General features: G+C 39.6%; 2 protein-coding genes across 4 annotated transcripts in view; one reads left to right on the forward strand and one right to left on the reverse strand.

The window, feature by feature from the left end:
* The window catches only part of MCMBP (minichromosome maintenance complex binding protein), a 43,647-nt gene extending 28,074 nt beyond the window's left edge, over nt 1–15,573 (forward strand). The window contains exons 8-16 of one of the 2 annotated variants that reach the window (XM_037011255.2): nt 626–726; nt 3,538–3,716; nt 4,039–4,162; nt 5,484–5,601; nt 8,383–8,548; nt 9,341–9,474; nt 10,403–10,567; nt 13,288–13,376; nt 13,774–15,573. In XM_037011255.2, coding sequence (XP_036867150.1) covers nt 626–726; nt 3,538–3,716; nt 4,039–4,162; nt 5,484–5,601; nt 8,383–8,548; nt 9,341–9,474; nt 10,403–10,567; nt 13,288–13,376; nt 13,774–13,900 — 1,203 coding nt within the window. In that variant the 3' untranslated portion in view covers nt 13,901–15,573. Of the gene's footprint in view, nt 1–625; nt 727–3,537; nt 3,717–4,038; nt 4,163–5,483; nt 5,602–8,382; nt 8,549–9,340; nt 9,475–9,611; nt 9,801–10,402; nt 10,569–13,287; nt 13,377–13,773 lie in introns of those variants that run through there. The other variant, XR_012132986.1, reaches the window with a different exon arrangement.
* Nucleotides 15,574–16,218: 645 nt separating this feature from the next.
* Nucleotides 16,219–18,991, reverse strand: part of INPP5F (inositol polyphosphate-5-phosphatase F) — a 95,846-nt gene continuing 93,073 nt past the window's right edge. For both annotated transcript variants that reach the window (XM_073240307.1, XM_073240309.1), the window contains one exon: nt 16,219–18,511. In XM_073240307.1, the coding sequence (XP_073096408.1) occupies nt 17,362–18,511 (1,150 nt within the window). In that variant the 3' untranslated portion in view covers nt 16,219–17,361. The remainder of the gene's footprint in view (nt 18,512–18,991) is intronic.

Here is an 18,991-nt window from a genome sequence, read left to right on the forward strand (position 1 = left end):
TTGCCAGAATGATCAGTGTGAATTTCCATTCTTATTTATTGTGGCTTTAAATTAAATGGCACTTGAATTATGTGACTTGGGGGCCAGAATTACAATATTCTTCCTGCCATACTTCTGTTAGGTCTTACCAACCAGGAGGCTTTAAGTACTGAGGTCCATTGTGACAGACAACTTCGAAAGTTTTTTTTTTTTATTGTGAAGAACCTCGTGGCCGCTCTAAGTTTTCTGTTAATCCTGATGTTGTAAACTTTGTGAATAAATCCAAAATTAGTAGTCCTGTTTTTTCCCCCCTTAGTATAGTTAACAGATTTTGAGATAATGCATGTTTCTAGTTTTAGTTGACCTTCATCCTTTAGGAAAAATGTTTTCTTTGAAGTAGTGTGGTATTTTGAAAACAAATTGGTCTGGGCATCAGGAGTCCTGTGTTTTATTAACTTACTTCTAGTTAGCAGAATGACTTCGGCACATACTTTACTAACCTCTCTTAGTCCCAGTTATGAAATAAAGGTCCATTTCCTGATAGTTCTAAGATACTATTTTTATTATCACTTTAACTTCACTAATATTTTATGCTTTTTAGTATTTTTTTAGTCCCTAACGGTTTGATTTCATGTGGTCTTCTTAGGTCTATGAAGACTGGGATTGTTTCAAAGTAAACGATGTTCTTGAGTTATACGGCATACTGTCTGTGGATCCTGTGCTAAGTATACTGAATAATGATGAAAGGTGAGTCTTACTCACTCTTTTCTTGGTAACGTTATTTTGATCTAACTTTAAACTTTCAGAAAAGTAGGACAGTTACAAAGAACTCTTTTCCTTTACTCGTATTTGTTGGCTGTTAACACTTGTGCGTCAGTTCCTTTGTAATTCATTTGTGCTGTCATACACACACTTTTGTCCACATGTGTACATTTTTCTGAAACACATGGGAGTAAGTTGCATACATCATGTCCCAAATACTTGAGTTCCTGTTTCCTAGGAATGAAGGCTTTCTCAGGTATAATCAGAATACAGCTATCAAAATTAGGAAATTTGCCATGAGTACACAATACACCAACCCTCAGGCTGTACTTCATTTCCCTCATTGTCTCATTCCTATTCTTTCTGGCAGGTTTTTCCCCCTGGTGCAGGGTACTTCTTGCATTAACCTTGGGCAGTCCTCAGCTTTTGTCTTCTATGGCCTTGAGACTTTTTTTTTTTCTTTTTTACTTAAACAATGACAATTCATTTCTCACAGTTGCAGAGGCTGGGAAGTCCAAGATTAGGGTGCCAGTGAATGGGACATCTGCTGAGGGCCATTTCCCAGTCCGCAGGTGGCCGTCCTTTTGTCACGCCCTCCCGTGGGAGAGAGCAGAGGGCCTGGGCCCTTTTGACGGGTACAAAGCAGTTATTGGTAGGCTGTCTCTCAGCTTGGGTTTTTCGGATGGTTCTCACAGTTAGCTTCACATTACCCGTTTAGGGTATAAATAGCACATAAGTGATGTTTCCTTCCCAGTGTATTGTATCAGGAGGCGTGTGATGTCAGGTTGTCCCATTCCTGGTGATGCTCATTTTGATCACTTGGTTAAGCTGGTATCTACCAGGTTTCTAGCCCTGTAAAGTTAATATTTTTCACTTTGTAGTTAACATGTAATTTGGAGGGAGATACTTTGAGACTGTATAAACATCTAGTTTCATTTAACTTTCCCCCAGTTATTTTTAGTGTCCATTGGTGATTCTTGCTTGAATCAATCATTACTGTGATTGTGATTTTCAGTCTTAATCATTCCTTCTCCATTTACTTATTAGCGTTCTACCAGAAGAGAGATTTCCCTTCTCATTTATTTACTCAAGTAATGTGTTTATATCAGCATGGATGCTAATCTGTTATTTATTTTGAGATTCAAATTTTCCCATATTTGGGTAGTGGGATCTAATATAAGCAGATTCTGGGTCCTTTCTGACATGACCTTCATCATTTCTGAATATATATTTTATGACATATTATGCGGGATCAGCCTTGTCTTGTTCTTCCCACACTCCAGCCCTAATAGTGGCCATTTTTACAAGGAGCACCAGTTTCTTTTAGTTGAGGGATAATATTTAAAAATCAAGATCTGAATATGCCATGCTCATTGGTACTGTGTTGGCTTTGCTTCTATGCCCTTTTAGCAGACAGAACTAGGAAACATACACATACCCACACATACACACATTTACAAATATCTTCATATATTTCCAAGTCTGTATATCAAAAACCCTGTTCCCATTCATCTCCCATAGGGAGCCAATCTCAGTTTCTGCTTTTATCCTTCCTGTGTTTCTTTTTGCAAAAAGTAAATAGGTGTGTGTTTTACTCCCCCTTCGGTCTTACAAGAGGTGCCATGGTACATGTACTCTTACATATTTCCCACTTAACAGTATATCCCCCAAATCCATATCTTCCTTACTCTTTTTTTTGTTTTGTTTTGAGGTTGCCAAAAGCAAGGAATCCTGCCCCCCTACTGTAGAGATATCTTGTTGAATATTGAACATTCATGCTGGTTTCTCCATAGGAAGAACTTAATATTTTCACATTTTAAAAATGATGTAAAACAAAAATTTTAAACAACTTTAGGAGACAACAGTTCCTTAATAATAGTATATAAAATTGCTTGTCCTGGCTGTTTCTGGTTACGATGATTTTCCTGCTGCAGTCTCTTCATTCACAGACTGAGTCGGAACCCTGGGTCGGAACCCTGGTTTGGGCCCTTACTGGCTGTGTGACCTTGGAACTGACTTCGCAGGGCCTTGGTTTCCTCTTTGCAAATGAGGATGGTTGTGAGGTTTTAATGAATCTGTGTGCAAAGCAAAGAACACTGCCCAGCACATGGTACACACTAAAGGTGGTTTTCATCCTTCTCGTATTTAAGGAGGATAGTAATATGAATTGATGGCTCTGCAGTCAGTCTGTAAAGTCTGAAGATCTAAGAAAACATTTCAGTTATTGTTTCAATCATCTCACAATAAATCTGTCATTTGCTAATTTATTTAGCAAAGCTGAAAAACTCACACTTTATTTTCCATGCTCACTGTCTGTCCAAGGGAGGTTATCATGTAAGACCAAAATTTAGGAGAAACAGTTAAACAAGATAGAGATGAGGAATTCTTCACACACTGAATGAGATGCTTGGCTGTTCAGATAAGGACCTCAGTTTTCAAACATGCTATGAAGGATTTGATGTCCCCAGCTGATGATGGCTTAAAAAAGAGTGTTTTTCAAAATAACCCTATGAGGACATACTGCATGCTGTTTACTGCACTTAGAGCATACTGAGTAAAAATCTTACTGTTCTTGAAGAACAAAATAAATGAACTATATCATAATAGGACCTAACTAGCCTGAAGTCCATGTGCTGAAACAGTTTAGAATGAGGAGCCGTTTTCTGTTCTTTAAGGAGACGCACAGGTGGGACTGTTCTTGGCTTGACGTCTCATTTTATTTTCAGAGATGCATGTTATTTTTACTCCTGTACAGCTGCTGTGTCTGTGAGCTGACGCTTTATCATCTCTCTACAGGGACACCTCTTCTCTCCTGGACCCCATGGAGTGCACAGACACAGCTGAGGAACAGAGGGTGCACAGCCCTCCTGCGTCCTTAGTGCCAAGAATCCATGTGGTTCTGGCCCAGAAGCTGCAGCACATCAACCCATTACTGCCTGCCTGCCTGAGCAAGGGGGAGAGCGGGGCCTGCAAGCGTAAGTGCAGAGCTGGTGGCCAGCGTGTGAGGGCTCCAGGGGTGCTGGAGTCAGTCCCTGTTCGTCAGAATAGGTTTCACTAGTGATCAATGTTTCTGTGCCCCATTTGCCTTTATGTTAATTCTCCTCATTAAAGTGAGGCCAAGAAAAAGTATCAAGCTGTTCTATTTTGAAGGTTGGCATCCCTTAGAGACTGGTATGTTGAGTCTGTCCGAGTCGTCTGCTGCCCATAGGGCTTTGCTCCGCATCGCCATTTTTCCACCTGGGTTGCTCGAGAGGCGCTGGTGTGTGTGTCCTGACCCTGGTCCCCTTCCCTCTCCAGTCGTTTCAGGTTTCATGTCTGAGCTGTCTCCAGTCCGAGCGGAGCTGCTGGGGTTCCTCACTCATGCCCTTTTGGGGGACAGTTTGGCTGCTGAGTACCTTATATTACATCTCATCTCTACAGTGTAAGTGTTGTGTTTCTGGTGGGAAGTAAGGGAGTTTGGTGTTTTTGTTCAACGTGGCAAAGAGCAGGAGGGTTTCTGGAGTCATTTGTTTCAGTTTATTAGGCTGCATCATCAAATGGATTTTTATTGTTCGGTGTAAGAAGTGTTACACCGTATCACAGGCAAATTCCTTTTCTTATTTTTTCTGAGTTTCACATTTAGCATTCTGATTAAATCTCCTTAAATTTAAGAGCCAAAATGAGATAAAGAACCTGACTGATGCATAAGATGTGCTCCTTTATCCTTTGGCGACCTGAATTCCATGTGCGTGCCCCGAGGCTCTGGGAGGCCCTGTGTGCGTGCGCCCCGAGGCTCTGGGAGGCCCGGAGTGTGTGCCCTGAGGCTCTGGGAGACCCTGTGTGCGTGCACCCCGAGGCTCTGGGAGGCCCGGAGTGCGTGCCCCGAGGCTCTGGGAGACCCTGTGTGCGTGCGCCCCGAGGCTCTGGGAGGCCCGGAGTGTGTGCCCCGAGGCTCTGGGAGGCCCGGAGTGCGTGCCCCGAGGCTCTGGGAGACCCTGTGTGCGTGCACCCCGAGGCTCTGGGAGACCCTGTGTGCGTGCACCCCGAGACTCTGGGAGGCCCAGTGTGTGTGCCCCGAGGTTCTGGGAGGCCTGGTGTGCGTGCGCCCTGAGGCTCTGAGAGGCCTGGTGTGTGCATGTCTAACTTGTCTGTGGACCAGAGCACCTCTCCCTCTCATTTCACCATAGGTCTGTTTTCTAATTTCAAAAGTACCGTGTGCCTTCGGCAAGTTCTGAGAGCATAAGAAGGAAATAGATATTATCTATAATCCTTTCACTTAAAGATGATCTCCGTCAACACATTTTTTGGTACATGTTCATACCATCTTTGTCTATATAGATTTCCGTTCCTACATTGATCTGTTATACTCTAAACGCAGAGCCATGTCATGCTTTTATCATTTAATGTATATTAAACATTGTCCCTTAGTAATTCTTCAACTGTTTGATGGCTAAGCTGTTGGCTATGTGAACAGGGCATGTTACTTAAAATTTCTGTGCCCCTGATTCCTTTCCTGTGAAACAAAGCTAACTACCTCAGAGTGTTGGGGAGTTACATGAGAAAGCATTTAAGTGCTCAGAATAGTCTCTAGCACGTAATCAGCACTTGTATATAATTATTGGCTAAAATATTTTTATTGCTGTTACTCTGAAAGAATGACTGATCAAAGCTTCATTTTTAATGACAACATAATGCTAATTTTTCTTTGCTTTTTTGATGGAAATCACCTGAGTATCTTATTGGTTGATATCTTTTTTTTCTAGATACACAAGAAGAGATGTTCTTCCACTAGGAAAATTTACAGTTAACTTGAGTGGTTGCCCACGGAACAGTACCTTCACAGAGCACTTATATCGGATTATTCAACATCTTGTTCCAGCAGTAAGATCAACATAGATATATATGTATTATAAACCTAAGCACCCTTGAAAATCCATCCAGGTGTCTTTCATGGACCCCAGATATTTAACTTTGATTTTAGTAGATCTTGTTAAGGGGAAACAAGGTCTGTCAAGCTTCATTATTTAAAGTGTAGTTGCTGCAAACCTTTTTACTTTTATTTTATTGCCTTAGCACAAATTTCTGTAAGTCTAACAATTAACATGATGGCAGGAATTCCCTTAAAATTTTACACTTGGTTGATACCAATTTCTTTTCTGAAATTTGGTATTCTGTATGTGCATTAAAATCGTAAATCTAGAAAACTTAAATCATAGGAGCATAATACTTTTAGCTGAGGTAATAAAGATCTTTATCACTGCTGCCCCAATTTTAATTCCAGTTTGGGAAAGTTGATTTTTTTTTTTTTTTGCCAGGGCATCTGGAATGCAGTGTTCGTGTCATAGTCAGATCTTAGGAATGGGGGCATTGCTTCTGACTAATCACGTGGCCAGGAATGCTGGTTCCTTCTTACTTGCGGAATTTAAGAGGTTGAAGCAGGTCATTCATTCAGCCAATGTTTACCGAGTGTCTATGAGCACCCTCCTCGGCCCTGTAGACACAGCGGTGGACCAAAGAGGCCAGCATTTCTCACACACCGTGACTCACTTTTTACACTCTTAAAAAATTACTAAGGACTCAGTTTATGTGGGTGGTTATTATCATTAATATACCATATTAGAAATTAAAACATTAAAATATTCATTAAAAATAAAAAATTACATATGAACATAAAATATTTTAGTAAAAATAACTTGTTTTTCAAACAAAAAATTTAGTGATATGAGTGACACTGTTTTACATTTTTGCCAGTCTCTTTAATGTCCTGATTAATACAGGAGAGCTGGATTGTCCTGCCTATTTCTTTATTCAGTTTATTATGTTTTGATTGACGGATGTGAATGAAAGCTGCCTTTACAGGGGCAGAAGAGCAGTTGGCAAAGGAAGGACTGTTTTAATAGCCATTTCAGATAACTAGACATTCTTTGAGACTAGACCAAAACTGTCCTTAAAGGTAGTTGCATGTGTGACCTCAGCAATCTTGTCATACTCTGCTGTAGTGAACGCACTGCTCCACCTTGCATCTGGAATGGCTTTATCGGTGCATGATTTTGACCTCATGGGTTCCACAAAAGGGACTCGGCAACCCTGGGAGTCCCCTGGACCACGTTTTGAGAAACACTGAAATAGTCAGATTTTATTTTGAATTACTGTGGAAGACCAAGTAATAAATAAATACGCAGTATGTCGCTGCAGTGCCATGGAGCAGGGGCCCTGGAGGAGGGAGAGTGCTGAGCGGGGGGCCAGCGAGGAGCTGCTGCGTACAGTGGTCGGGGAAGGCCGCACCCACAGGGTGTTCAGGGGGAGGCCTGAAGCGGGTGGAGGAGGCCAGGTGGCTGTGCAGGATGCGTCCCTCCCGTGCAGCACCCCTGAGGGAGCGGTGGGGGCACCACTGGGGAATGCCAGCCGAGAGGCTGGGTGGGATGAGCCCTGGGCCGAAGGGTCGGAGGTGCGGTGTGAGGAGAGCCTAGGGCTGCTCCCAGCGGGGAGGCTGAGGGTTAGGTAGCCCGGACTTGGGACAGGAGGTACATTAAGTGGGAAAGTTGCCCGAGAAGGGTGTTCAAAGTTATAGCACAGACAGGGGTTTCTTTTTTTGTTCTTTTTATCCTACATCAAATTTGTAGTGGCCTTATTTACACTTTCACTGTTACTGTGGCCCACTCCCCGTATTACTTGTTTATGTGTAGCTGACACTGAGTTTCAGAAATTTCTACACACTTGTCTTCCTTAACACCTTTTAGTTTTCACAACATATCATTAGTGACCTGCTCATGCTTGTACGGCACTAGGCTCCGCTCTACGTCACCCTGTTTCATCGGGCTCTGCTACTTTACAGTCATTTGCTTGTATCTGTAATACAGTTCCCTCCCGCACCCCATTTTCTTCAAATTACTGAGCCAAAGTAAAAAATCCTCCAAATTTGGATAATATATCTTAACTCTTCCACAACACCCTTCTCCCCAACCCCGTCTCTGCCCCCATCACACATAGGTCCCTTCAGGCTGGAAAGGTAGAAGAGGACGCAGGGTGCCGAGGGTGTTGAGAAGTGGGCTCAGGCACGGGAGGAGGTGTGGGTGGGTAACAGGTCCTTCACTCTGTGAGGCCCGGGTGAGGAGGTGGCACACAGGCAGGGTGCAGCAAGCTGCCACCCGTGCAGCGCCCAGCCGCAGCTCAGCGTGCTCTGCCCCAGGGTTCTCAGAGCAGGTTGTCCAGAAGTCTGCTGTAGTCTGTGATGAGGAAATGCTACTGTTAATTCAGGAAGCATGGAGGAAAATTATGCTTTTCCCTCCCCATCCTGATTAATAAACATTTCATTTTCTATTTTCTTAGCCTGTGGTAGGAGAAAGAAGTTAAGCTTCTGGATATTTGAGGCATATATGTCTCACTTGTCTATCATTTGTTTCAGGTTCACTGGTAAAGTAAAAATTATTCTTCAAGAATACCAAACAAGACAGCAAGAATGCAGCAGCTCATAGAATCAGTGAAATTCTTATTTAGAATGTAGACAGTATTTTGTTTCTAAGAGCTTAAGAAACTGTGACAACACTTCCTTAGAAATTGAGGTTTTTCTGTCTGTATAAAACACAGTGTTTACCCCAAATACGTATTTTCTTAAAACAGGGACACTTAGTTCCTTGCTCATTAAAAAATTTCTCTCTGCAGTCTTTTCGTCTACAGATGACTATAGAGAACATGAACCATCTGAAATTCATTCCCCACAAAGACTATACAGCCAATCGCCTGGTCAGTGGGCTCCTGCAGCTCCCCAGCAACACCTCTCTGATAATCGATGAGACTCTCCTGGAGCAGGGGCAGCTGGACGCGCCGGGTACGTGTGGGTGCTGCTGTCGGTTCTGACCTCCCATTACAGCCAGAGCTGGGCACGGCTCTGTAAAGACTTCGCATTTCATAGGCCTGCCCTGTGAATTTGGTTAAAGCATATATATAAACTGGTCAGTGTGTAAACCAGCTATGTTTTGTTGTGTTGTGAAAATAGTACAGTAGAATAAGGAAATAGCAAGTAGTTTTCAAAAGGCTGAAAAGGGAGGAGATTTTGCCTTTAGTCATTTATTACCTCAAAAGAAAAGTATAGAAAAGACCTAATGAAATATTTCTTACTGCCAGTGCAGTTTATTTTTTCAAAGAATCTCTGAAAAAAATATTTAGTATATTGGGTGGTTTGAACTAACCTCAGCTATGGGATATGTTATAAAATTACAAGAAAGCAGATTGCTTTATCTGTGCTCACATGAGAATTAAGACACTTTGTTGGTCATATATTTAAGAGGTAAAGGTCAAATGAAAACCAGGGTAGACTGGGTACATTTAAGGTAAAGCTGAGCATGAAATCAATAAACTCAACAATTTTATCTTTGTATAAAAATAGTTCTGGTTCTGCCATATTATTTTAGCCCTGTGATGAACATACCGCCTGGAAAGTAATCATACATGGGAACAATATCTATAAAGTCTGTTGCCTAATGAACACTTAGCTTAGTAAATTGGACGGCAGCTCCTATACTCTTTTAAAGCAGTAGAAACTTGATGTCTTACAATTAATGTCAACAAAACTAATTTGTTTAGGTGATTAAAATTAAATAACTTTTCCTTGCTTTTCCAGGTGTTCATAATGTGACTGCCCTGAGCAACCTAATAACTTGGCAGAAGGTGGATTATGACTTCAGTTACCACCAAATGGAATTCCCGTGCAACATTAATGTTTTTATTACTTCCGAGGGGAGATCACTTCTGCCGGTATGAGTCATTTTATGGAGATGACATTGCAAAGATACCTGTGTTTTTGTTTTGTTTCTTGGTACTGCTTATTAATAAGTTAAGCTTGTTCCAAAATTGTGGCTGCTGGTTATTAATAAGGGATTATTTTGCTCTAGCCTTTGGATGACAACCTTGTATCTTTGAAGAACCAGCTATCAGCAGATCACAAGACAAGCAGAGAAAGCTGTTGGCAGCAAAACTCCCACATGCAGGCATTGAAAGTAGAAACTGTCTATAAATTGCCTGATTAACATCCAGTCCTTTGTTCTTGCTGCCTCTATCCCACCGTTTTCTGCCAATCTTATGTAAGAAATACTTTAGAGTTCCTTTTAAAATATTCCTGATAACTTGGTAATTATTTTTATGCTTTTTGTGAACTGCTCTGGTAAATCATCAGAGTGACGGATGAAGAGAGCTTTTAATTCTGAGCCTTTTAATGATGGGAACTATGCCCATTTGTTTAAAAGATACATAGTTTCTCTGTATAATAGTGTTCACTTGTCATTTATGAGAAACTGCCTGTGAATGAGAGTGAAACGGCCGTTTGTAAGTTTTCTGTGGGAAAGTGGTTTGCTTTATGTGGTTTCTAGAATTGCAGTTCAGTAAGGTGGAGTACATACGCCATGATTAAGGAAATATCTAAAACGTTGCAGTTAGCTGCTTTTCAGAGCTCCTTTTTATATGTTTACTGATACTGTTGAGGAAACATAAGTAATCAAGAAAAGGCTAACTTTTATAATTACTGCTGGAGTTAGATTGCATGTAAATTAATGTTAAATAGCAATCTCTCCTCAATAATAAGTAGTGTTTTCTAATTCCCTCAGGGGCTGATAGAGGTCATACATCCTCCTGACATTTAGATTAACTGAAGAATTTGGAAAATACCGTGTGCTGTCTCTCTTTTTAGGCAGACTGCCAGATCCACTTACAGCCACAGCTCATCCCACCAAACATGGAGGAGCACATGAACAGCCTGCTCTCGGCAGTGCTGCCTTCCGTGCTGAATAAATTCCGCATCTATCTGACCCTTTTGAGGTTCCTGGATTATAGCATATCTGATGAAATAACCAAGGTAATTGGGGATATAATTAAAGGATTTCCCTGCTTTGAGTGTTTGATCAATTTACATTTACTGTAATTACTGATAAAGTAATTTTGCTCTTTGTTTTCTATGTATCTTAGGTCTTTTTTTGTTCCTCTGTTCCTCCATTATTGTCTTCTTTTGTGTGAAATAGATATTTCTAGTGTACAGTTTTAATTTCCATGTCTTTTCGTTTTTGGTATTTGTCCTTGGGACTACCGTTCACGTCTTAAAAAACTACAACAGTTTATTTAGAATTAATTCTAATGTCATCACAACATACACAGAAAAGTTTCTGCTTTATCATTCTATTCCTTCTCCCCCACTTTGTGCTTTATCATAATACAGACTGTATCTTGGTATGTGTCCATAAGTACATTTATAATGGTTACTTTATGCTGTTTGTCTTTAAAAGCACAAAGAAAAAAACATTATGCTGCTTTTCACATTCCCCTCTGTTGTTACTGTTACCAGTGATCTTTACATGGATTCCATTTACCATGTCCCCCTTTCATTTCAGCCTGAAGGACTGTCTTTGGTATTTCTTGCAGGGCAGGTCTCTTTAAAGTGTTTCCTATCTGGCAATGTCTTAATTTCTCCTTCATTTATGAAGACTAGTTTTGCTGGGTGTGGAATTCTTGGTTTATAAGCTTTTTCTTTCAGCACTTTCAGTATGTCCTACAACTACCTTCTAACCTCTTTTGATGAGAAGTCAGCTAGTTTCTGGTGAGAGGATTCTTTGTACACAAGGAGGCATTTTTGTTTTGTTTCAAGATTCTTTAGCTTTTGACAGTTTAACTGTGGTGTATCTAGGTGTGGATCTCTTAAGCTCATCTCACTTGGACTTTGTTGAGATTCTTGGATATAGAGATTATTGCACACCTGGGGTAAGGTTTCAGGAAATACTTTGCAAGTTTTTGGCCATTATTTCTTTAGTTTCTTTCTGCTCATTTCTCCCTTCCCTTGGTCACTCCCATGTATGGATGTTGGTGCATCTGATGGTGGCTCACGTTTTAGGGTCTCTGTTCAGGTTTCCTCAGTCTTTTTGCTTTCTGTTCCAGAGGCTGAGTAAGATCAGCCCACCCATCTTCCGTTTTGCAGAATCTTTCCTCTTTGTGCTCAAATATGCTCTTGAGCTTTTCTAGTGAGTTTATTTCATTTAGAAATATGTTTTTTAAATAATTTCTGCCTCTATTGATATTTTCTATTTGATGAGACATCATTCTCATACTTTCTTTTAGTTCTTTATATGTGGTGTCATTTAGTTATTTGAATGTATATAGAAAAACTGGTTTAAAGTTGTTGTCTAGTAAGTCCAGTATTTGGGTTTCCTCAAGGATGGCTCCTATTAACTGTTTTCCCAGTGAAGGGGGCCGTATGTTCTTGTTGCTTTGTATGTGTCCTAATTTTTGTGTTGAAAGCCAGACCTGTTAAGTAATATGATGTGGCAACTCTGCTCTGGCCAATTCTCCCCACTTCCTAAGGTGTGTTACTGCTGTTTGCTCTTGTTGCTTGTTTGGTGACTTTTATGAATTCTGTATTCTATTCTTTGGAGTATGCAGGGACTGAAGTGTCTGTTAGCTTAGTGGCCAATCAGTAATTACATAGAAATTTAATTTCCATAGATGTCTGGAAGCAGTTAAGTCTCCCAATCTAAGCCAAAAGGCCCTGTTACCATGTTGGGGCAAGCCTTTGAAACTCAGCCATGCAGTTTATAACTATGCTCTAGCTTTCACTTTAATTTTGCACAGAGCCTCAGGGTTATTCAAAGGAGAGACCTTAAGTCTTTCTTAGATCCTCAGAGCATACACACAGGCCCGTGCATGTGGGTGGCCTTTAAATTCCTAGGGGGGAGAGAGAGAGAAAGAGAGAGAGAGAGTGTGTGTGTGTGTGTGTGTGTGTGTAGCTTTCAAAGCCTCCTATAGACATTTCATTCCCTAGTTTTTCTTTTCATTTAATGCCTGAGGCAGCCAAGATGATCAATAATTGCTTCTGATTACTTTTGATAAATGTTCTAGGGGAAGAGGCTGTTTACACTGGAGCTCTGGACAGGCTCCCAGTCAGGTAAAATAAAAGACAACCTCGCAGATTCTTCCACACCAATCAATCAAATGTTGACAGTTCTCTGGGAATGGTGCTTAGAAAGAGCTCTAGCCAGTACCCTCTCCAGTGTTTGCCAGGCTGTTTTCAGAGTTGCTTGGAGGAGTGGTGGAATAGGGCATGTTTTAAAATGCCTCAAAGCTCAAAGTTCTTACTGTCTTGAATACATGCTCCTGGGATTGCTACAACTGTCCGGTTAATTTCTTGACTTTTGAAGAAGCTGATTTTGATCATTTTTGCTTGTGTTCTCATTCCCTACAATGGAGAAGAGAATTTTCAGAGGTCCTTACTCTGCCGTTTTTGATGTCACTCTTCCCTGTTTAAGGCATCATTTTTGCTATACAAGTTGCTGACTTACCTATTTTCCTGGCCCTCTGAAACAAATCTGAGTTTTGTTATTTCGTTTAGAATACTTTCATCAGTAGTATTACTGATCTGTGTGAAGTGTGGCTCTCAGTCCCTTAACCCACATTGTCTCATTTGTCTAAGAGGCAAGGCTGACTTCATTTTTTCCATCAGTCAAGGAACCATGTTAGTTTCTTTTCCCTACAAAATATTAAGTGTCTGCTCATCAGGAACAGTTTTAAAGTCCATTTGCTCTTTTGATAAAGGCAGTTGAAGATGACTTTGTGGAGATGCGCAAGAACGATCCCCAGAGCATCACTGCTGACGATCTTCACCAGCTGCTCGTGGTAGCTCGGTGAGTGGTATGCGTCCAAGCCTGCTTCTTCAGCCAGTTATTTATGAACCTTCTAATCTATTTAGGAGTAACTGAGGCAGACTTCTACAACTGGAAAGGAACTCTTTCCTTTTAAATAAAATGCCTTGTGAAATAGCTCACTTGGGGGGAATTGTATTTGGCGGGGGGATCACTTCCACGGAGCAGCCATACCAGTGCTTCTCTAAGCTTCAAAGAGTAAGTCATCCTCCAGACTTGACTCTCAATAAAAGAGTCCTTTGTAGAACTCTTAACTTGGCACTTCACTTGTGTGTAGCTACCAGACGGTCCTGTCTCCCAGAATTCCTAGGTCTTAAAAAAGAGAGAAAAGAGATCATCTTAGGTGTAGACTTGACTTTGTTTCTGTATTTCAAACCAGGTTTCTGTCTCTGAGTGCTGGTCAGACAACGCTGTCAAGAGAACGGTGGATAAGAGCAAAACAGCTGGAGTCTTTAAGAAGAACCAGGCTTCAGCAGCAGAAATGTATGAATGGAAATGAACTTTAAAGAGCTGATTCCTGTGAAAGATGGACAGATTGTAGCCACATTACTGTAAAATTCAAATATCATTTATACCACATTGTTTTGTAGATAATTTGTATCAAACACCAATGACTTTTCCTGAAATCCATCCTGGTAACATCTGAAGTTTATATAATATTCAGTAAGGGCTTTTACCTTACTGATTTTATGGAGCTTTTGAAGTTTGTTTTATAGTAATATAAATTAGTAACAATGTACAAAAATGTATTTGATATTAAAGGTTTAATATTGATAATGTTGCTGATTATACCATTTCCTTAGCTTCAATTAAGTCATAGGCCAGACTGTTGAAATGCTAATATCAACTTCATTTGAAGAAAATTGTTGAAATTCTGAACTAAGAGTTGTTCACTTCAGATTTTTGAGTCTTTACAATTAATAGTAGATCTGAATATTCAGTGGTTCAGGTTTGGGGAATGGGGTATACTTGCCACTAATTCACATGACCATGTGAGATTCTGTATTATTTCCCAAATGTGACCACAGAAGCTTTTCCCCATTTAACAGTTGTTAACAATCTGCAAAACTAGTCAGTGGTTCCCAAACTTTTGAATTTCACAGACCAGTAAAATTTCCAAAAAATTTTGGGACAGGGCTGCCAATTTATTTTGCCAAGTAATCTGAAAGAAAGAAATGTTATCATTTTTTTTTTTTCCATAAAAGGACAATCTCAGAACAAGGGTAGTCCTTTAAATGGAATAAATGTAGCTTTTGGAAAGAACACTCATTGTCCTTTCTCATTTTTCCCAGTGCATTTGGGAACCACTGTTTTATGGGACTCACTTAAGGGAATGCTGCCCTGTGGAGTTGTTTTGCCCACATAAGAGAGCAAAATAGTTAATTTTTTTTAAATGCCTTATTTAGGAAAAAAAGTTTTCTTTTCCTAATAAATGTCATTTACTTGCTTTGATGGTTGTATTTTGAACTATTTATCAATTAGTTCCAGATATGTCAGGATCAACTAACATTGTCTGCTAGCCCAGGAATGCCCATAAAATTGTAAGTAAAGGTTTTTCCCCAGACCATTGACAATTTTAACAGAAGTTTTTAAAGGAGCAAAAATACTGTTACCCATAGCTAGAAATCAAACTAATGAAAGTACAGTAGTATAACTGTGGCATCAGGAATCTTTGGAGAGGTTAGAACATTACTTCTTTAAGCTATCACGGTTATATATAAATTTCTTTAGTAACTTACCTATTTGGAAACAATAGAAATCAGTTAAATTATCCATAAATCACCCCCTGACCCCAGGCCTAAATTGACATTGATAACCAAGGAAACAGGGTCAGCTTTAAAATTTGAGGAATTTATTATGCCTAATGAAGTAAAAACTAGTTTAACTTTTCCTAAATGCAAATCTATTTTTATAAACTAATGTAAATATGTTTATATTTAGAATTCTAACTGGTTTTCATTTTTACAACTGTTAGACCAGATATTCCTTAAACTTTCAGAAATAAAGGCTCAACTGAGTTTGTGAGAATAAAATTCATCAGAGTAGATAGTTGTTACCATGTGTTTATTGTGCCAATGTGAACTGTAATTTGCCAAAGAATTACATAATTTGTTTGGGCTTGCAGAAAAGTTCCCTTGAACATAAAACCCTCTTTCGAATAAATAAAACTTCCAAATTACTAGTTCTTTGGGCTGTTTTTCATGAATTAAAGACTCACCCCATGTAATCTGTGTGGAAAAAGATCCTGTGTCCTCTTGATGGAAAACCAATAATAGGTAAACTTACGTATGGGAGGTGGTACTGCAGCGTCCTCCTCCTGAAAACCCTACTCAGGTAGGAGAGGAATTCTGGGCTTCAGAAACCCTTTATCCCTCCTGCCTACATACTCAGACATTACATTTGTTGATGTAATGTGATGTTAATCCTGTTTGAATAACCAGGAAACTGAACAGATGTGTCATTACCCTGATTGGAATTAAACATCACATTTATTTCAGTTTTCAAGAACCTCTTTGGAATTAATTACTATGGAGCTTAAAAACATTTTATCACATGATCTTGGTTTATATTCTCTTATTTCCCTTGATATTTTCAGGACTCAGAAGAAAAGCTGGTAAAGATCAGAGTAAAGCATTCAGTTTCAACGCTTGGGTTTTAAAATTTAATAGTTTGTGATACATTTTAACACTTTTAACTTAACTTCAAAAGTATTAGACTGGGACCAAGTGTTCAATTGTAACAAACTTGCTTATGAATTCTTTGATTTAAAAGTCAAACCCTTATCTTAAAATGATATTCAAGAAATTCTCATACACACTGTCACTTTAAATTATAATTACTTTATTTTAAATAGTCACAAGATTAGACACCTCAAAAAAAAAAAGATACCACTAATAAATAACAAAAGTGGAAATACTTATCAAATTTACAAGAGACATAATGTTTGGCTGAGAATTACTTCAACAGAGTAAGGCTCTAAAGATACCAGACAAACCAAATACTTACTTGGAATAAAGTGTGCAAATTTTTCTTCTTCTATGGATTATAGGAGAGGCCTTGGTCAGTGGTCAGGGTTACAGTAATAAAATCAGTTTTAGCACAAATGTGCATCAGACTGTATTTTCAGTAGTTGTACGACAGTCTATATAAGACGTTAAGGAATGCCCCCTGTAAAAAATTAACAGCCTGAAGACATCTTTAAAGATTTACTAGTATTCTAATAAGTGTACATTCCTGAAAAGAGCAAAATTAAATATGTGCTGGTATTCACATCTAATACCTCAGGTTTTATGACTAAGAAGTCTTAATGGTCCTAGACTTTGGAATATACAAGGTGACAGGACATTTTAGAACTGTGTAAACAATATAGGGGAATTTAGGATCAAATAGGCATACTTTCTTGAATGTAGTGCCAATAACCCTCTTAACTCTTCATAGGGAATGATTAAGACAACAAAACTAAACCAAGTTTTTATACTCAGATGCTTCTCTGTACTAGTAACACTTGGAAGTCACTAAAAACTAAATGTATTTACCTTGTAGAGGGTTATACCCAGAAACAAACTGACAAGTAGAACAAAAATTATGAAAAATGCTAATCCCCTAAATGTACACATGTCCATCTGTTATGCATCAAATTTCACACACTCCACCCACCCACCCCGCTCCAAAAAAGGTTCAGGTTATTATAAACCAAAGTCATCTATTTCTATTACTTTCAAAGAAACAAATTGCTCCGTAGTGTATAAGCTACTTAGGTTCACACATTCTAGGATGAAGCACTTCTGTTACCTCGTTCCCAATTCTGGAAATCTGATTAAGTTCAGACTCCCTCTAAAACCTTTCCCCAATGAACAGGATTTGTGATCCCTAGGTTCAAAGACAGTACAGGTTAAAATAGCCCAATACATGAAACCTTTTTTTTGGATTAAATAAAAGCCACAGGAGGATTCTTTGTGGCTAAAACCTAAATCTGAATTATTCGTGTCTGGCATTGTGTAAACATATTTTTAAGTTCATTGTGCTGGACTTCATTAACCACTTCAGGTTCAGCAGGGCTCTTCTGAACCTTTGCCACTGCAAAGTTTATCCCCTGTGTTAACCCAGCTTGGGTAATACTGGCAACTTGGACCATGGAACTTCGAATCTTTGCAAAGGGAGAGGCGGCCCTGCTGCTGGCGCTCTCTGAAGGAGAAGGAGTCACACGAAGCCCAGTCTCCGATTCATGCATGCTGGGTGTGGAGCTGGGGGTCTTTTGAGATAAGACTGAATGCACCGGTTCAACAGACAAAAACTGTGGGCCTGTTGCAGAAAAAGACACATCTAACTGAGACGGCCGAGAAGGTACCTGTTCTGTTGACTCAGATTGGCTTTCTTCATTAGAAACTTGATTGGTCATTTGATTTCCTTCCTCACTAGCCTGCTGAGAAACAGACATGGTTTCTGATAGATGGGTCATTTTGTTTTGTGCATCTTGCACAAATCTGTGGCAGTAAACATCCATGGGCTTGAAAAAGCCCGTCAACAGGCTGTCAGCAGAAGGACTTTTCTTCAAAGGAGACTCATGGTCTTTTCCAAGGCCACTTCCATGAGCAAGAGCAACCTCCGAAGGACCGTGAATGCTGGTATCAGTGCTGCCAATGGACTGGGATCGACTGCCTAGTCGAGGTGCTGAAGCAATAATACCACAACTAGGAAGAACATAGTCCACTGGCGCTACGTTCTCTAAAGAATTACCTAGCTGCTTTTCTTCATCAGACTTGGAATTTGTAAGGAATTCATCAGAATGGTATGAGTCATTATCTGAAGACATTTCCCCATCAGACTCTCCCTGGACTTTATTATCCATCACACCTGTGTTTTCCATGGTTTCAAGGCTACTATCTGATTTCCAAAGATTTACTTTTAAGTTCGGTTTTAGAAAGTTAACTTTCATTTCAGGTTTCGTAAAGTTTCCTAGCTTTCGTAGATTGCCAATATTTACATTGGATTTGGTCTGTTTCACTTTTTGATTTAGCGATGAAAATTTGCTCATTAAAAATTTTTTTCCCTGGGCCAAAGAGCCTTGGTTTTTAGATCTGATGCCAATGATGTCTTCATGAGGTTTACTGCTCTTCCTACAAATCAAAGGAGAAAAAAGTTAGTTCCCATAGAATCCAATATATCACTCCAATTATTAAAATGAAATTCAGCCCTAATTTCTTTGAAAACAGTGCATTGCTAATTAATAAATTCAGATAACTCCTTAGAATTGATGCTAAAACAGTACTGTCCAATAGAAATAAATATATGAGCTATATATGTAATTTAAAATTTTCTAGCAGCCACATTAAAAAATGTGAAATTTTGGTAGTACTTTACATAGCCAATACATACAAAAATGTTATCATCTCTTATGTACATATATCAATATTAAAAGACGACTGAGCTATCTTTTTCCTTTTTTGAGCTATCTTACTCTTTTTTTGTTGTAAGTCTTTGAGACAGTCAATGAGTATAGTATTGCAACAGGCAGCGGGAGCCTTTGTTCAGGATGCTGCTGAGTCATCCCCAGGTACTGCGTGGGAACTGGCTGGGCTGCTTCTAAGTCCAGCAAG

This window comes from Manis javanica, chromosome 7 (genome assembly GCF_040802235.1).
Source record: "Manis javanica isolate MJ-LG chromosome 7, MJ_LKY, whole genome shotgun sequence".
NCBI classification, from domain to species: Eukaryota; Metazoa; Chordata; class Mammalia; order Pholidota; family Manidae; genus Manis; species Manis javanica.